Raw genomic sequence first — 19992 nt, 5'->3', positions numbered from 1 at the left:
AAACTCTATCTAAACATGGTAATCACATGCAACAGCAGCAGTGCAAGCTTTCCTATATTGCCCTGTCAATATTCCTCAGTCCTGTAATGGCAAAGCCACCTGCAGGAGTGGGAAGATAGTCCCATCTCCATGTGCATTCAATACTTGGCCTCTTAGCAAAGACTGATACCAAATCTGACCATTCATATCAGCTATAGTGATGGTTGTAATGTGGAGACCGGAGCACTAGGAAATGTTATCACAAATTCAACACACAAAACTCAAGAGACAGACAGTTAAAGATCTTATTGGTTGTGATTTAAAGGGTTGTCAGTTAATCTTCATTGGATCCATGGTCTTTGTAAATGGATATACGTCAGTGATCCTAAACACTAAAATAAAGGTTTCAGAGTAGCAGCCGTGTTAGTCTGTATCCGCAAAAAGAAAAGGAGGACTTTTGGCACCTTAGAGACGAACAAATTTATTTGCGCATAAGCTTTCATGAGCTACAGCTCACTTAAAGCTTATGCTCAAATAAATTTGTTAGTCTCTAAGGTGCCACAAGTCCTCCTTTTCTTTTTAGTAAAATAAAGTTAACTCTATAGTTTTATTTTAGCCTGGAAGGTCTGTTACTTACTTTGACTTGAGATGATGCTCTTGATCATTCCTTTCGATATTCCAGACAGTAAGAGAGTTTTCATTGGACAAACAAAGCTGGTGCCAGTTCATGGGGTTAAAGCTCATAGAGGTCACTGTCACACCTGGTTGAGATTTACTGCACAAAAGGATATTTTCTTGCCAGTCCCTTCAAAAAGGAGAATTTAAAAAAACGTATCAAATAAGTCATAAAATTCAGAATGACCATTTAGACTCGATCCTGAGAAGTGCCGATTGACATCCATGGCAGTAGCAGATGCTCCATGCCTCAGGAATCTGGCACCTTGTCACACAAAAACTGTCAGTCAAGTTAATTCTTCTTGGTGGGAATGACAGAAGAAGCTGGATAATCAATCATATGTAAAATGAATATTGTTTAGGACCAAGATTGCTACTAACTAAGAGGAAACATTACAAGAATATGCAAAACAAATAGAGCTGCTGTGCATCACAGGCAGCTATGCTTTGCGGACAGGGCATTAGGCTGGGAGTCAGGAGACATAGGTTCTATCCCTAGCTCTGTCATTTATTCTTTGTGTAATCCTGGACAAGTCACTTCCCTCCACCCAGCTCTGTGCCTCAGTCTTCCTATCTATAGGACAGGGACCATAATCCTTACAGGCCTCTGAAAAAGAGCTTTAAGATGTATGGATAAAAATCCTATAATTATTATAGGTAAGAAGGTAAACATTTGTGTTTTCACATGCTATCCTTGGAATTGCTTAGCATCATTGAAGGAGAACAGTCACCATTTCCTGAACATCATACTTGACACTAACGTCTTATGAACATTTGCAATTTAAAAATATATTGATAAAGCATGTCACTTGGAGTTGGAATTTCAGCTTTATTATGTATGACTAAGGTTGAAGTGAAGAACTCTAGCATGTACATGCTACTGTGTATGAGTTTAGTATAATCCTGCTGGTTTAGCTTGTGACAAATTCATTTATAGATATTGATCAGGATGCAAGAGAATTATTAATATTAATATCACACTGGAAAAAAAATGGGTGTTGGGAAACAAATAAAACATGATTTAAGGGGTGTATTTTATCTTGATGCACTAGTATTAACACATGTTCAGTAGCTCCCATTAATATTAAAGGAAGTTAGAAGGTGAAATTCTGGCATAGAAGGATGTTAGTGTAGCTCTCTCCCTAAAGATCTGTCCGTGTGCTCTGATACACAGCAAGCTGTGCCAAGCTTCTTTTGTTGTAGCTAATTTACTAAGATATGATGTGATATGGCGTATGTGTCTGAAAAAGCATCTGGCACTAAGCCATTGCTTTGAACAGAAGAAAGATCTAGGCATAAAATGTCTGTCATGAAAAGCAGCTTTTCATTATCCACAAGCTTCCTATACTTCAAGCCCAGGCTAACTTAAAAAAATCCCTTTTATCTGTGCATAGCAAACAATTTGAGGATTACAATACAGATAGACATTGTACAATCATCATATTGAAATCGCAGAACAAATACTAAAAATATTTTGCTCTATTTTACCCTGTAAAATATTATTTCTGTGTTCTCAAAGTAGGAAGAATGCACACTGATGGGTAATCAGACTGCTTAGATGAAGGCCCTGATTCTGTAATGAACTTCACACAGGTGCACTTACTGGAGCTCACTGCAGGACCAAAGCCTAATATTATAACAACATCCTGGTTTTCTTTATTAAATTGTTTCAGACTTGAATTGTGGGTCATTCCATTGTGACAACTAGCTGCTCGGGGTCAAATGCATTCTGGGGTCACTTTGCTGATTAAATAAACTTAAAGCAGATGACCTTACAAAGTTCCACTACTGTGAAAGGTTCCACCATTTCCAGTGGAATTTCCTATCTTACAGGACTGGCAGAATCTTTTAAACTGGTGGAACTTTTAAAGTGTACGCAAGGCATAAACTGGGCCAACCATGTTAATTCTGTTCTGAATGGTCATTGTTCATGCCTTTTAGACTGCTCTTCAAGACAGAGAGTCAGTTGTGTGATTGGCATACTTTATCTGGTGTAAAGCATGTTTCAGCCTAAATCCTGAGCTGAATCACACAGCTAGAGTACGTGATGCATGTTATTCTTCTCCATTGGGGACTGAGAAGAAGAATCATTATTATTTATTACCACCGCAGTAGGTTGGGCATGGTGGTGCACGCCTGTAATCCCAGTTACTTGGGAGGCTGAGGCTGGCGGATTGCTCACAGGTTTTGAGCTGCGGTGCTCTATGCCAATCCGGTGTCCAGTGCCACTGACAGCCTGGCCAGCAGGTGGCTGAAGGACTGGCTAGAATAACACAAACAATGTGTTGTGATCTGTGAGGGCTGATGGACCAATTGCTCAAGGGGGCAGTTGCCTTCTCACCCCTCACATGCCCCTGTACAGGCAAGGGTCTCTTGGAGCTGAGCCGTACACAGGATAGACACTTCTTGTGAATGCCTGCTTGCCCCATGATCCTCCCTCCCTGTGCTGTGGAACCACTCCAGAAACAAAGGTAGGGGCAGGATTTAAGTGGCTCACAAAGATCAACTTAAAAAATAAACAATGAGTTCTACTTCATTATCCTCAACCTATCTCACCATATGTCTTTTCAAGGCACTGAAGCTTCAAATAATCAGCCCAAGTGGCTCAAGCACCTCATGTAGTGCTGCTGTTTGGCACAGCTATGAAAGACACCTGGCTTCAAGGGCTAGTCCAGGTCTCTTCATCCCAAAGCTGTGAATGCTGGGGAGGTTGATCCTGCTGAGGTGACTGAATGGATACATGTGACCCTCAGGACAATGAAAGAGTGGTTGGGGCTTTAAAGCCCCTTTCCTGTTCTCAGCTGGAAGTTGTGACAAGGATGGTGGTGTTTTAAGGAGGGAGAAACTGGGAACTCTCAGGGATTTGATAGGAGTGCTGAGACTTTTTATTGGAAAACAAATACGTAGCATTTACAAAGCATTTTATATCCCCTATCTGCTTTACGAACTTTAACTAATTAATCCTCATATAAGCCCCATGAAGTAATTAAGATTCATTATCCCCATTTTACAGAGGGAGTAGCTGAGCAGGGATGTTAAATGGCTTGCCTAGGACCATCGAGAAAGTCAGCATTAGAACTCAGCAATTTTTGGCTACCAGTCCTGTGCTCTAGCTAGCAGGCAGCTTTCTCTCACAATTACCACTGCAGTCAGCTTCCAGGACTGTTCACATAATTAAGTCGTGGAAAGGCTTATTTTCCTGTTATAAATATATCAAAATGTAAAATCTTGAAGAAAACAGTCTGGAAATTAGCTATGGCAAAATAACAATAAATCTTTTATGAAGTCCTACTCAATGCAAGGCAATTCAGGCAGAGAATGTTTGCAGACAGTGGCAGATCAGAGAGGAATGAGGAAGCCAAAGCATCATTTGGCCTTACTGGTTTCTCTTGGCAAGTCAGTGAATTGAAGCTCTGCTCAAGGAGTGCACATATAAAAACCTTCACCTAAGTATCCATTATTAAAGATACAGGTCTGATACTTACCATATTGAAAGAGCAAATTCGGGGACTGAAGAGTAACTGGCCAGATAAGGACCCGTGTAACTGAATGCAAGTAAAGAGTAGTCCAGCTGAGCCTGCCCTAAAATATAAAATTAATAGCAGTGATTTTAGTCAGCCTTCGGCTTCACTTTGGACAACCACAAGCTTGATGCTTTGCTCCATCCATGATTATTCACTTTGATTTGATCATACAAAGACAATTTTCATTACGGTTTTTAAGAAAAACAAAAAAAAGAAGATATAAAACTGCTTCTATACTTCTGTTCTAGAAATAGAATAGTCCTCATAAGTATCTATGTCCACTCACCCCTCCAATCCAAGCCAACACATGACTGCCCCCTATGGAACATTCTCCTGGGCTTTTCCACCTTGCTTTATTAAAATTTTGTGCTTCTATGGTGCTTTCCCTCCAAGGATCTCAAAGTGCTTTACAAACATTTATTTATTCACCAGCTGCCCCCGGCAGTAGAGAAGTATTAAGATCCCCATTCAACAGATTGGGAAACTGAGGCATAGAGAGGTTAGGTGACTTGCTCAAGATCACACAGGAAGACTGTGGAATGGGGAATAATATAAACCAAATTTCCTAACTTCCAACCCTTTAACCAGAAGACCATCAACTGAGCTGTCTCAAATAACAGAATTTGGTTGGTGTTGGTCCTGCTTTGAGCAGGGGGTTGGACTAGATGACCTCCTGAGGTCTCTTCCAACCCTAATATTCTATGTTTCCCACCACTTTCCCTGGGAGACTGCTCCAGTTTAATTAATCTCATTGGTAGGAAATTTTCCCCATTATTCAGCCTATGTTTTCCTTTAATTAATTTCATCCCATTAAAGCCCTCCTCCTTAAATGTTTACTGCCATATTCCCCTTTAGTTGTTAACCAAGCTATACATGTATGTGTTTTTACTCCTAAATGATTATCAACTGGTTGAGTCTGTGCATAGCATACCAAATCAAATTTAAGGAAGAGTCTTTAGGCTCTTAGTCTTAAGGCTTAAGCAAAATACACCTCTCTAACTGGAGAAAGGTTGCCTTTTGCCTGCTATGTTTGCATTTTAAAGAATTTAGCTGAGCCATTCAGATTTCTATAGTTTGAAAGAATCCATTGTGAGGACAGAGAGGCTGACATCATTCTTCAAGTGATTAACTCAGCCCATGAAGTATGGTACTCCAAAGTAATATACCCAGCAATAAAACAGGGTAAGACGTGGCAAAACCAATGTTCCTTTCTACGGAGTAAGAAATATGGAGTCTTCTTAGTCAGGATAGGACAACATTAAAAACCAACTTCTTCAGATGCAGATGCCCTAAAAAACCCAATTCAATTGAGAATTTTCTTGCCTACTGAGAAAATCATTGTGCATGTTTCTTTAATTGTCTTATTCAGAAGGAAAAGACCAAATATTAATACAAGGTATTTTAATCAAGCTGCTAGCACTGCTGACTCAGTCCCTGTTCCCACTGAAATCCATTGCAAAGATCTCACTGACTTCCATGGGCACCGCATAAGCCCTTAATATTGCCCTCTCATTCAGCTTTTAGCCACGCTTACAAATTCAGTGGGATTGTAGTGGATCTAAGGGCTGTAGATCTGGGTCTTTATTTGAAAGCAGTCCAGGGATCTTTATAGTGCTCCCTGCATCTCTCCTGTCATTAGATACCTTTCTGCCATGCTATTTTAAGAGGTTTCTGTTCTTACCAAAATGCCCTTCATGAGATGATGATTTAGTATTTATTTTAATGGAATAGGAACCAGGAAAGGAAACCCCCATCACTACCTTTTATTTCTGACCGTTTAACCAGTCCTGGAAAAGTGTAGATATAGATGACAGGATTTAGCTTCTGGTCTGAAAATGCCACCACTTGACTTTTCCCATTCACTGCAAAGGCTCCAACGTGACCATTCTTGCACTTCAGCACTGTCTTCTTCTTTGTTTCAATGTCAACAAAAAGGATGTAGTTGCCACAGGGGTAGCAGATAGTCTTGTCATTGACAAAACCAACATTCCTGTTTGTGAATCCCTGAACCCATCTTTGGGGAAAAAACAAGGGAGCATTATACACTGGACATAAATACATTTTATTTAAAAAAACAACATGAAACAAGAGGATGGCAGCAAACGGAAATTATAGTGATCCAAGGCCTGAGACTTGCTATATTCAGTCCTGGACCCGTGTCAGAAAAACACCAGTAGGAGGGCCAGAGACAGTTTCACGATCCATAATCACGAATCACTAGAGCAGCACTTCTCAAAGCATGAGGCATGCCCCATTTGGGGAGGCACAAAAGACCAGCAAGAGGAGCTGGGACAGATGTCTGCATTTTTCTCTAGTTTCAGATTTCACTTAAAAAATCTGCCTGGTCCACACACAGCGCTTATAACCATTTCTGTTAAGGGTGTGATTTTTCACTGAAAGAGTTATAATGGCACAGCCCCCAGTGTAGATGCAGTTATGCCAGTATAAAGGTGCCACCTTCACTGCAAAGTTTGCCGGCATGACTACGCTAGGAGTGTGTGGGGGGGAAAAATATCACACCACAACTGACATAACTATGCTAGCAACGCCTCCCCCCTCACCCTCCTCCCCACCCGCGTAGGCACAGCTATACTGATAGGAGTCCCTTTCCTGATATAGCTTATGTCACTCAGGGAGGCAGACCAGTTCTAGGTTCAGGTAAGCAGGGCAGTCTCCCTGAGTGCCAACTTCCAGGTGGCACCATACTGCTGTGCCACTCAGCTTTGTGGGGGTTGTTTTGGCTTGGCCTCTTGGGGTGAAATTTTTTCCTGCTGTGGCCAGCAAAATGGCTAGGACTGCTCCTGCAGGGAAGGTCAGGACTCCTTTTATTGGTATCAGCTGCATCTCCACTAGAGGACTTGCTCTTACAGCTATATAGGAAAAGCCTTTGTAGTTAGACTAGCTCTTACTCCCACAAGAGTCAGTTATAGTGGTATAAAGCACCTTCATCCCAGTATAACTGTGTCCACATTAGAGTGGCTATACCACTTCAACTATACCGGCATTGTTGAAGTGATGCAACTTTTGAATGCAGACAAGGCCTTAGTCTTTAGCTCTTACAATCAGAAAAAAAACCTTTAAAATTTGATCCAAGTGTAATTGACAACAATATCTGCCCGAATTTACAGACGACTTAAAACAATAGCTCTACTGCCCCATTGATTTCAATGCATGCTAACTCAAATGCCAACAATAGTTAACAGTGTAGACATTTAAAGTATTTCACAGGGTGGAGGCAGGGAAGATGCATACATTAAGATAGGTAGACCTTTAGCAACAGGTTAGGCTTACAATGAGGATAGAATTGGTTTCATTTTCCTGAAGGGTATGTGCTTTAAAACTTTCAAAAGTTTGGGTAGCACTGTACTAAAGCTAGAAATACATACCTTATACTTGTGATCTTTATTCTTCAGCCTCTTTTGTCATAAGGTTTTGTGACAGATTGGCAGACGGGTTCCCTCACTGTCCCATTAACCCTTTGTGTAGTACCTTCCACAGTTAGCACCTTCTCTTCTTTATTCTGTGCCTAATCTCTCCCTCTCTTCTGTCCTTTTCTAAGACTTGGTCTACACTACAGAGTTAGGTCAACGTAAGGCAGCTTATGCTGACCTAACTCTGTAAGTGTCTACACTACAACATTGCTCCCGCCAATATAAATTGCCCACTACACTGACCTAATAACTCCACCTCCACAAGAGGTGTAGCACTTAGATCGATGTAGTTAGGGTGATGCAGTGTCTGTGTAGACACTGTGTTACTTACATCACCTGTTGGCTGTGAAACCCATTGCATGTGGCTCACAGCTCAAGCTTTTGGCACCAGGGTGGGTGGGGAGGCTCTAGCTGTCAGTGCCTCACTATGCCTCACACAGTTAAGTTAGTGGAAGTGCTCCCGGTGAGGATGAGCACCACCAACAGAGGAGGCATTGTGTGGACATGAATCACTGCAGTAATTATTGTGGTGGCTGTATATCAATCTAACTTAGGTTGACATAAGTTTGTAGTGTAGACAACGCCAGGGTCTTTTCTCTTAGCACTTCTGTGAATTTTTCTACTTTCTGTTTTCCTTTTCTGTAGTGTTTCTTTTGGGTGGAGGGCTCTCCTCCCCTTCCCCACATGATGGCTTTCTCTTACTCTCTGTCCCACTCACCAGAGGGCTACCTGCTCCTTGAGAAGTTCATTTGTGCTCCCCTGAGGAATCAACACATGCTCACAGATCAGCTGAGCAACACGGCATCAGAAAAGAGAAGTTAAGCTCGTAAGCTTCTTCCTGAGCCCTCTACAGATGCACCAGATTTATGGCCAGCCAGGGCAGGTTGGCAGACCTGTATGAATGCTCAGAGGACCAGTAACTCACTTTTACCCAGCACTGGTTCTGGACCAGTGATCAAAAAGAACATTTTGATGTCTGCGTAGAGAAAAAAAAAGTCTCAACATATATGCAGGCACAAAGTCACTATGATGGCAGTACATGTTATTCTTATAGAACCCACAAGTATCATAAGCCGTTTCACAATCAGACCAGTCTACAAATAAGCTCAATTTCAGGTCACAATCTGCAAACAAGCTCAATTTCAGTGGAGGGAGGTGACAGATCTGGTCAGATGAAGTGGTTTTCTGTTAGAAAATGCAGATTCAGCAAAAGCGAAACATTTCATGGCAACATGCTGTTTTCCAAAAAACTTTGTTTTTGAAAAAAAATAGAATGGAGTGTTCTGATAAGGTCTTTCCATTTTGACCTTTTCAAGACCGAATGTTATGATGTTCCATTTCAAAACTACTTCTCATTTGAATTTATTATTTTATATAATATAAAATATATTATAATATAAAACAAGTCAAAACTGGAACAAACTATTTCAATTTTATTTAAAAGAAAAAGTTGGAATTTTGTTTCATAGAAATTTTCAATTTTTTTTGTTTTCATTCCAGTTCAGAATAGGAAAAAAAATTCAGAATCACAGATTTCTCCATGAATTGGAAAATCCCATTCCCACCCAGCTCTAGAGGTCACCTCAAGTCTTTTGAGTGATCTCAGATTGAAGGTGGCGACAGCACTGGCCAGCTTCAGAGACAGAGGAATATTACTATTTGAGGATCAGAAGGCTTGTGGTTGCAATGTGAGGCTTTTGAGAGAGAAGATGATAAAGTGTTAAATGATTATCTTCTCCAATAAGTGCTGAAGCTAACTGCAGGCTCTGCTTCCAAATATCAGTAATGGTAGACACGATGGCTGAGATACTCAAAACAGTAAAGGGGTTTTAAACACTTATTTTCCATTAATCAAACAGAAAATGTATGTAAATCCCTTGGAAATCTCAACCAATATACATGTGCAATAGATTAATTTGACTGTAATTCATTTTTGCACAAAGCCAAAAAGGATGTTGTGGGACTGTCATACGCTTTGAGAGGAAAAAGATTTTCATTGCACACAGGTGGGACAATTGTAGTGTCTGTGGGGATCAAAAAATCCCAAATCTCTGATCTTTAAGGGACTGGCAGAGACAGGGAGAGAGGGCGGAGGGAAGGAGATAAAGAGGTTGAGAGCCACTGGGGTGGGAAACAATGGAGTTCAGGGGATATAGAGGGATTACAGAAATTTAGGGGATTGGGGCTCAGCGGTTCTGGACAGGATGGAACTGAGGGAGGGGGACAGATTGAGTATGTGGGTTCAGGGATAGGGAGGTCAGCAGGTGAGATAGGAGCTGAGGGTGAGGTGGCAGGCTCTGAGGGGTGAGGTACATGGGGGTTAATGGGCTGGGGCACATGGGAGTTATGCGTAGGGTACAGGGGGTTGAGCTGTGGGTACATGGGGTTAATGGGATGAGAGGGGCTCGTGGTATACGGGGGTTAATGAAGAGGGTCTCAGGGGTGGGGTACTTGAGGTTTAATGGGGAAGGGCTGAGGGGATTGGGTCTATAGGGGCTAATGGGGGTGTTAAAGGGTGGGGTACAGGTGGTTAACAAGGGGGCTGAGGGGCTCGGAAACAGGATAAATGGGGTGGGGCTAAGAGGCAGGTTACATGAGGATGACGAGTGGGGTGGAGCTGAGGGGTGAGATACATAGTGGTTAATGGTTTCAGAGTAGCAGCGGTGTTAGTCTGTATCCGTAAAAAGAAAAGGAGTACTTGTGGCACCTTAGAGACTAACCAATTTATTTGAGCATAAGCTTTCGTGAGCTACAGCTCACTTCATCGGATGCATTTGATTCTCAGATGGGCCAAGCACCTCTAGTTGCCATTGGCTTAGATTGGGCATTCTTTGGATACTCAGGACCTCCAAAGATCAGACCCTTCATCTCTCTGCGCCTCAGTTCTCAGTCTAAAATGGGGATGATGATGCATTCCTATCTCATGGGGTGGGCGTGGGGGATGAATATAAATTCATGCATGTCCATGAGGTACAGTACTAAGATATTACAGTGACTATATTAGTTTATAACCATTTAGGGCTTGTCTACACTTGAAATACTACAGTGGCACAGCTGCAGCTGCTATGGTGCTTCAGTGTAGACACTATCTATGCTGACGAGAGGGATTCTCCTGCCCTGGTGCAAGTAATCCTACTCCCTGAGAGGCGGTAGCTAGGTCGATGGAAGAATTCACAGGGATTTAAATTGGCTTAAGTATGCCGCTCAGAGATGTGGATTTTTAACACCTCTGAGCTCATGAAAGCTTATGCTCAAATAAATTAGTCAGTCTCTAATGTACCACAAGTCCTCCTTTTCTTTTTATAGTGGTTAATGGGGTAGGGATGAGAGACTTAAGGGGTGGGATGCATGGGGTGGGACTGAGGGGCAGGGCATGTAGGTGTTAATGGGGGTTCAGGGTTGGAGCACAAGGGTGGCTTGGGGGGCAGGCTACATGAGGATCAATAGGGAACTCGGGAGGCACGGTACCTGTGGGCTAATAGGAGGATGGGGGTGGGGCACATGAGAGTTCAGGGCACATGAGGGTTAATGGGGGGCTGGGCACATGGAGGTGAACAGGGGCTGAGGGCAGAACACCTAGGGGTTAATACAGGTGGGGGCACATGGGGTTAATGGCTGGGCTGCAGACAGGACTAATGGGGTGCTGAGGGGCTCAAGCACAGGGCACATGGGGTGAATGGGGTGCTGAGGGGCTCAGGGGGTGGAGGCATAGGCACCTCTGGGGGCAGGGCACATGGAGGTTGGGGGAGCTGAGGGCAGGGCACTGGAGGCACTGAGAGGTTAATTGGGCTGGGCACTGGAGGCACTGAGAGGTACAGTACATGAGAGTTAAGGGGGTGGGGCACAGGAGGCTCAGGGAGGTACATAGGGCTAAGGGGGACTGGGAGTGGGGCACACGGGGGTTATTTGAGGGGCTCAGGCAGGCACATGGGGCTAAGGGGGACTGGGGGTGGGGCACATGGGGGCTAAGCTGGCAGGGCACAGGTGGCTCAGAGAGGCATATGGGGCTAAGGCGGACTGAGGGTGGGGCACATGGGGGCTAAGGGGGCAGGGCACAGATGGCTCAGGGAGGCATGTGAGGCTAAGGGGGAATGGGGGTGGGGCACATGCGGGCTAAGGCGGTTCAGGCAGGACACAGGCCGTTCAGGCAGGCTCGTGGGGCTAAGGGGGGCGGGGCACAGGGGGCTCAGGCAGGCTCGTGGGGCTAGGGGTGGGGTACATGAGGGCTAAGGGGGCAGGGCACAGGCAGCTCAGGGAGGCACATGGGGCTAAGAGGGGCTAGGGGAGGGGTACATGGGGGCTAAGGGGGCAGGGCACAGGCAGCTCAGGGAGGCACATGGGGCTAAGAGGGACTGGGGTGGAAAACATGGGGGCAGGGCACAGGCGGCTCCGGCAGGCTCGTGGGGCTAAGGGGGGCTGGGGGTGGAGCACATGGGGGCTAAGGGGGCAGGGCACAGGCAGCTCAGGGAGGCACGTGAGGCTAAGGGGGGGTGGAGCACATGGGAGTCAAGGGGGTAGGGCTCAGGCAGGCTCGTGGGGCTAAGGGGGGCTGGGGATGGAGCACATGGGGGCTAAGTGGGCGGGGCACAGGCAGCTCAGGGAGGCACATGGGGCTAAGGGGGGCTGGGGGCGGGGCTAAGGGGACGGGGCACAGGCAGCTCAGGGAGGCGCGTGCGGCTAAGGGGGGGAGTGGGGCACATGGGGGCAGGACACAGGCCGTTCAGGCAGGCTCGTGGGGCTAAGGGGGGCTGGGGGTGGAGCACATGGGGGCTAAGGGGGCAGGGCACAGGCAGCTCAGGGAGGCACGTGAGGCTAAGGGGGGGTGGGGCACATGGGAGTCAAGGGGGTAGGGCTCAGGCAGGCTCGTGGGGCTAAGGGGGGCTGGGGATGGAGCACATGGGGGCTAAGTGGGCGGGGCACAGGCAGCTCAGGGAGGCACATGGGGCTAAGGGGGGCTGGGGGCGGGGCTAAGGGGACGGGGCACAGGCAGCTCAGGGAGGCGCGTGCGGCTAAGGGCGGGGGTGGGGCACATGGGGGCAGGACACAGGCCGTTCAGGCAGGCTCGTGGGGCTAAGGGGGGCTGGGCACAGGGGGCTCAGGCAGGCTCGTGGGGCTAAGGGGGGCTGGGGGCGGGGCACAGGGGGCTCAGGGAGGCACCTGAGAGTTAAGGGGGGGGGGCTGGGGGCGGGGCACAGGCGGCTACGGGGGCTGTCATGGCGGGCTATGAGCGGCCTCCCCCACCTCACTTCCAGGTCGGCTACGCGGCGGCCGATGTCCTCCCCGTTCTCCGCGTCAGACTCCATAGCCCCCAACCCCAGCAACACGGGCCCCGCGGCCGCACCGTTTACATCGGTCTCCTAGGAACAAGAACAGCCTCTGCCATTGGCTATTGCGGTGCTTCCCCCGTACGCCAACTTCCAAACATGTAGCTGATTGGCTAAACTCTCACTGCCGGCAGCAACCAATGAGCGATGGGTTGGCAGTTAAAGGGCCAGTGCAGTATTGGGAGGGAGAGGCTGTAGGCGGGCCCTACGGTGGGGCCCAGAGCCCTGGGTCTTTGTCCTTTATCCCCTGCCTGGCAACTGACCCCAACATCTGCCCTCTCCTCTACCAGCCACTCCTATGGGGGCGGGTAGCTTTGCACAGCAGCAGAGCTGAGAAATAAGGAGCTGATAGTGTAGACAAAACAGGACCAGTTTGGGTCAAAATCACTTTGAATTGTAAAAGAGGGTCAATTGGAACAGAGGTCTGCCATAGATCCCCAGGATCCCACTTGGGTATGGCTAGAGACTGCTCTAATAATATCAGAGCAATGAATACTATTGGGAATTGTGCCATACTGGGAGACTTTAACTTCACAGCAAATTACAGTGGTAGGGCCCTGTGATTGCTGGATCTGATACGTTTTCTTCAAATCATCACCAAACCAACAAGAAATGATGCAAGTTAGACATGGTGTTGGTAAATAGAGAGGATATCATAAAAGAGCTGCTCATAGGAAATAATCTTGGATTAAGTGATCATGAGTTGATTCAGTTTAAATTAAATGGAAGGATAATCAAAACTTGATTAGGGTTAACCCTAACCCAAAACGTAATTATCCTCTTTTTTTTATTTGAAAAGGGCAGTCTTTGGGAAACCAAGGGAATAAGTTAAAGGTGTCAGCCATGCTGAAGAACTCAAGAACATAAATATGGAGGAGGCTTGGAATATCTTCAAATCAACTATACGAAAATGGAAATTTGCAACCCAAGCAAGGTAAAAAACTTGTTGGGAAAGGCACGAGATCCAAGTGGATGAATAACCACCTCAAAAAGTTTAGTAGGAGTAACCAGAGAGCCTATCAGGAATGAGAGAGAGCCTATAGGGAATTAAATGGAACAGCAAAGAAAGCTACATCTTGGAGGTTAGATAATGCAGGAATAAAGTTAGAATTGCTAAAAGTCAAGATGAATTAGCTGTTGCTAAGGAAACTGAATAATAAAATGGTTTGTTATATAAATAAAAAACGAATAAGGAAGGATGTCTGGGCTGCTATGGAGCCGACATGGGGAAGGAGATTAAAGATAAATATAGGTATGGCCCAACATCAATGAATACTTTGCCCAACATGTCCGAGGAAATCATCTAACCTTCAGAGATGTGAGGTTCAGGATCAGCCTCCCAATAGAAGTTGTAGGGGCAAACAACTTAAATTAGTTTTAAGAGCAAGCTGGAGAAAAGTATGAATGCAATTGTATGATGAGATTGCTTGTGATGGTAGGGGGCAGAGCTTAGCAACATTTGGGCTCACTTCTAGTTTGTGTCTTCTCTTCCTAAAAGCTCATGCTTCAGGACTATTGCCAGCCCCTGCAAGGATCAGGAAGGGATTCCTCCCATCCCTAAATGTATTCTGGGTTGTTGGGTGGTTTGGTTGGTTTTTTTTTTTTTTGGTCTCTTTCCTTTGAAGCAACAGAGATGGTGGTAGCTGGAGATGGTACATGGAAGGGGGTGGGCCAGTGCTCTGAGGTGGTACCGAGCATTCTGTCTTTTGGTTGTTTGGCTGGCTCGTTCTTGCTCACGTGCTCAGAGTCTAACTCATCACCATATGTTGGGTTGGGAAGGAATTTCCCCCCAAGTCAGGTTGGCAGTGACCTTGGAGGCTTTTGGCCTTTCTTTGCAGTGTGTGGGCGGGGCCGGATTAATGTAGGGGCTTTAGGGGCTGCAGCCTAGAGCCTTGGGCTAAAGGGGGCCCTGCAGGCCCATGGGCTGGATGCGGCCCACTGCTTCTTTTCATCCAGCCCACGGCAAGTCTCCATGGTGACGGGCATTCAGGGAATCTTTGCACGCTGCCCCAGCTCCCATTGGCCAGGTATGAGTGCAGAGTGGCCTGGCCCCTCTGTCTAGGGGTCGGGTATGCTGGCGACCTCGGGGAGCAGAGCCGCGTGAAGCCAGGGCAGGCAGGGATCCTGGCCAGAGCCTGGGCAGGTAGGCGCCTCCTGGCCAGAGCCTGCACTCCCAAAATTTGGTGGTGATTCTAATGTTTCAAGTAAAGATAGCTGCTGAAAAAATGAACCACCAGATGTATAGATTTGCAATCTTTATCTACATATTTATGTGGCTTTCATCGTTTAGCATGTTGAGCACCTCCCAAGTATTTTGACAGAAGTATCAATAACCATCTCTTTTCTTTTACAGAAGCAAAGTGTTTATAGGGTTTTTGATGTTTGTGTGTATTATTTTATTATTATTAATGATCTGTGCTGTGCCTGCACTCAGACACCCCAAACAAGACTGAGGGCCTGCTGTAGGAGGTGCACACAGGACACTATAAGATAGTGCTGGAAAGAGTGCAAATTCTGACCACTGACAGCAGGGCAAATCTCTGCCTTGCCTACAGTGCCTTCCGACTGGCACTCAGAATGCTCAGTGAACAGCATAAGTTCCATGTCTCAAAGAATTTACAATCCAAATAGGAACAAGGGGTGGCTTCTAGTGGAGGAACATGGTGGAAAGATGAGGATGACCGTGCTGCAATCATGAGATTGCATGTATTAGCTGCATAGGTTTTGTTTTAAAATATAGCAAGTGAACAAGAGATAATGATAAATCATTAACCGTGTGTCGTGCCTCTGTGTATGTGAAAAGCTTCTTGAGAAGATTATTAGATCAAAGTGAGTTTTGTATTCAGTTCTGAAGTAGTGTGCCCTGTGACCATTCTTATTTCTTGTAAGAGCATCCCAATGGCTAGGTCTAGCTCCTGTGAAAGTTCTGTCATCTGACTCAGAAGCTCCTATTATTGGTCAACAGTTTAATTGTTCCTATGAAACAGTGGTGTCCTGGGAGGTCATTGCCTCTACCTCTGTGGCGACAGAGGATAACAGTGACCAATCCCATGAACCATTCTGAATATCAGGACAGAGACCCCAAATTGGATTTTATTCAGTTGGAGCAGAGCACTGGGGTGATGTAATCAGTGTTGCTAAGCAGAGGAGTTATGGCATTATGTACCAGATGGAACTATTTCAGGGTGTGACCACATTCCTAGATAGGAGTCAGATTAAGTGCCAGAAACATTCCTTTCCCATCCACAGCGAAAAACATGAAATGATGGTTATTGAAATGTCATGCTGGGCTGTACATTATAAGTGTACAGTCCAAACCCTGGAATTCATCATTATCCAGATCGGGCATTAGGGATGTAAATACCATTTAAAAAGTTAACCCTTTAAATTATTTAAAATATTTTGTTTAAATGGTAACTGATTAGAGGGCTGGCATGTCTGGGGCCGGCCCAGAGGTTAACAGTTAAGGCTGGTTAACCGGTAAGACTAATGTTTACTGCTTAATAATGTTTACTACTTACATCCCTACTGGGCATTTGGCCTGAATTCTGTCCCTGCACTTGGCATGCTCCTGCCTTGTAGACAAATTTTTCACTATGTTGTCCTTCTGCTCTGTATGTAGGTGAACACTTTATATAGAACAAATGGGCCCTTTTGACCTAGTGTCTTAAAACATTAATGCATAACACCATTGAAATGGAGTGGTCTTTGTGGTCAAGGGCACCAACAAAGAGCTCAGAGGACACTGCAAACAGTGGAAATTCTACCCAAGGACAGTTGGGCAAAATTGTACCTTGCCAATAGTGCCATGCTACTGTCCATACAGATCAGTCAGTGAATTGCATAGTACCTGGACAGAACAAGGAGCTGTGTTCACTCTATTGAGACTTGATGATAGAGTTCCAGAGAGTTGTCTTAATGTGCAGACCTGAGGCTAAAAGGGCTCAACTAGTCCACAGGCTATGAGATCTGTCACATACCATACTCAATTCCCTGGGATGCCAGTGTTGGGTGTGGTCATCAAAGCATTTGGACAGTGGATATTATCATGTGCAGATTTATTGGTGTTGCATTGTGTATATGGATCCTACCTGTCCTTCCTTGGCTTACCAGCTATGGTTTACCAGACTGCCTGTGTCCTCCTTAATTACTACACCCCTCCTCCTTGCATCCCTGTAGGAGTGTCAAGCGCTCACAACCACAGCGCCTCCTGCTGGTCATCAAGGAATTGCTCAATTCCAGCACTCAGAGCACCTCCTGCTGGCCTGGGTCTCTCCTGCCTCAGGCCCTGTGTCCCTCCTGGACCTCAGTGCCCCTTACCCTAGGGTTCTGCCCCACAGCAGTCCCCATGCTCAGGGTCTCCTCTCCCAGTGGAACCCCCCAACCCTCTGCCCACCTTGCCTCAGTAGCTACTGCCAGTCATCATCTAGCCCCCATTCTCTGGGGCTAACTGCAGTCTGTAATAGCCACTCATCACTAGCAAGGGGGTTGGACCTACGACCCTTGTTGGCCCAGCTGTCTCCCTACAGCCCCAGTACCTCCTTTGGCCTTCAGCAAGGCCTCAGCCTGGGGACTCACTAGGCCAGAGCACTACAGCATCGCTCAGCTCCAGGGAGCCCATATTTCCAGGTAGCTAGATCCTTCTCACTCCAAGGCTGGAGTGAAACTCTGTCTCCTAGCTCACAGCCCCTCTTATCAGGGCCAACTGTGTCCTGATTGAACTGGCCACACCTGTGGCCAGCTACTCAGCCAGCCTCCCTCAACTGCTCTTAATCCCTTTTCTAATTGGGTCCCAGCCACAGCCCTCTTCAAGGGCTGCTTTTAACCCTTGCTCTCCTGGAATGAGGCAGCCACCCCACTACAATCCCACTCCACCAGATTATTCAAATAAGTCACTACTTCCATAACCAAAGGAGACAGTGACAGTTCCCTATTTAACCCTTGCCCTGTCAGAGGTAGATGTGGTAAATGAGGGCACTCAGAGGAAATGTCCCATAAGAAATAATTACTTTTGGTAGCTGAGGCATTAGGTGTTTGAGAATCTCCAGGGTAAGTACTGTAGAGGTTTCTTGCCTCTAGTGTTGGCAAGAGATATGAGATAAATGGGTTGTGTTTGTCCTGTACACCACATGCCTGAGCCATACATGCCACTCCCTGATCACATATATCACTCCTTGGAGCAAAGTTAGATAACCAGACAGCAACAATGACTGAGCAAAACTTCAGGCTACCAGTTCAATGCCAAACTTAGGGTTCAAACTACTGAAAACATTAGGCTGATAAGGTATCAATTCACCCTGTTAGCGGACATTGATCACCTCACTACTGACTGGTTTCAGAGTAGCAGCCGTGTTAGTCTGTTAAAGAAAAGGAGAGATGCCACAAGTACTCCTTTTCTTTTCACTACTTACTGTCTCTCATGCTCTTTGGCCACAGGAGAGATGAGATATTGATCATCATGCAACGACTGAGGGGCAAATCTAGAGTCAATAGCAAAACAAAACAAGAGTTTTGATAGTCCCCTTGTGCATACTAAGAACTAGACTGTGTCAAACAGGCACAGCCCTGAACTTAGGGCAGGGTCACAGTGCCCCAGGAGGAGAGATTTCACCTGTGCCTCATTTTACCACAGGGCCCTTGCCTGAGTAACATGGCGGAGAAGGCTCTTTACTCCCTCCTTCAGCTTTGTCTTGCACCCCCGTAAGGGGCAGGCACACTCTGACTGCAAATGTCTTTACCCTGACAGGGCAGGAAAAATGTGAATACTTCTGTGTTCTGCTGGGGAACTGGCATCATGTGACACTGCCTTGTCTTTCTCTACCCCTCCCCCCTCCACAGTTTGTGCACATTCAAGTCCTGCTTTGCCTTATGTTTGTGTCAGAGGGACTCACCATAACTATGCATTAAACAGGTTCCAGGAGTTCATCAAGGAGCAGGCCCAGGTGCAGGAACAGCTCCTACAAAGGCTGGTGAGTTCCTGTGAGGCATTTGTCAAGACCGCAATCATGTGAAGCCCAGCATCCATTGTGCCCCCTCCTTTATTAGATTATTTAGCTCCCTCCTTTATTTTCATCTTGAAGTGGAGGGTTCTATCTGCATCAGAGGCGGCTGGAAGCATCAGTGGTGTTTCCCATCCAGAAACCCAGTGCCTCCATTCCCTTGCAGTGACGTAATCGATACAGGAACGTTGCCTTGGGTTCCCCATTTAACTTGAAAAGTCACCTGGTGTGGATTTCCCCTGTCATAGGCAGAACAGGGTAAAGGAAATTAAAAACAGTTTACCAGTGTCTCTTAGTGACTGGGTCAGCATCAGCAGGGCATGGAATAGATTTATGTTAGATGGGAGGCATGCACTGGGTTATCCATTCTGACCTCCTGCATCTTGACGGAACTATTCACTGCCACTAAAGCCTGAGCCAAGCTTGTCTTGAATATCCCATCCATACTGGTGCTCCAGCTACCTTCCCTGATACATACAGACCAATGGCACTGACTTTTAGGAAGCACCTTCCAGCTAAGGATCTCACAGCACATTACAGACATGATAAGCCTTAATAGCCCTGATTTACTGATGGGGAAGTGAAGTCCAGGAGAGGCAAAGTGACTTGCCTAAGGTCATGCAGCAAATTCATGCATGAGCCAGGACGAGAATCATAGAAGATTAGGGGTGGAAGAGACCTCAGGAGGTCACCTAGTCCAACCCCAACTCAATCATCCCAGCCAGGGCTTTGTCAAGCTGGGCCTTAAACCCCCCCGTTCAGGCCCATGCCTCCCTTAATGCCCCACTTATTTCTCTTGCCGTCTCCAGTACTGGCACCAGTTCCTCTGTGAATAAGGCAAACCTACTCTTTGTGTGCCCTGTGGGTTGCTTCCCCTCTGCTTTTACCTTGGATATTTCTTTCCCCCTCCTTTACTTGGTAGCTGGGGGTGTGTGAATTTGCTTCCCACCCCCTCGCCTAGCTATCGGAGGGAGGGAGGGGGGGTGAATCTGCTGCTTCCCCCGCCCCCTCGCCCGGTTGGGGGGGTGGAAAAGGGGTAGCTTCTGCAGCTCCTTCCCTT

General features: G+C 46.2%; 1 protein-coding gene across 5 annotated transcripts in view; it reads right to left on the bottom strand.

The window, feature by feature from the left end:
- The window catches only part of CFAP43 (cilia and flagella associated protein 43), a 100498-nt gene extending 87492 nt beyond the window's left edge, over positions 1 to 13006 (bottom strand). For 3 of the 5 annotated variants that reach the window (XM_073354439.2, XM_073354441.2, XM_073354440.2), the window contains exons 1-4: positions 12851 to 13003; positions 5939 to 6192; positions 4140 to 4236; positions 617 to 784 (exon numbers count right to left, since the gene is read on the bottom strand). In XM_073354439.2, the coding sequence (XP_073210540.2) occupies positions 617 to 784; positions 4140 to 4236; positions 5939 to 6192; positions 12851 to 12912 (581 nt within the window). In that variant the 5' untranslated portion in view covers positions 12913 to 13003. Of the gene's footprint in view, positions 1 to 616; positions 785 to 4139; positions 4237 to 5938; positions 6193 to 12850 lie in introns of all 5 variants that reach the window. The other 2 variants (XM_073354443.2, XM_073354442.2) reach the window with 2 other exon arrangements.
- Positions 13007 to 19992: the final 6986 nt, after the last annotated feature.

This window comes from Lepidochelys kempii, chromosome 7 (genome assembly GCF_965140285.1).
Source record: "Lepidochelys kempii isolate rLepKem1 chromosome 7, rLepKem1.hap1, whole genome shotgun sequence".
NCBI classification, from domain to species: domain Eukaryota; kingdom Metazoa; phylum Chordata; order Testudines; family Cheloniidae; genus Lepidochelys; species Lepidochelys kempii.
Note: the sequence above shows the minus strand (reverse complement) of the source record. Positions and strands in the feature narration are given on the sequence as shown.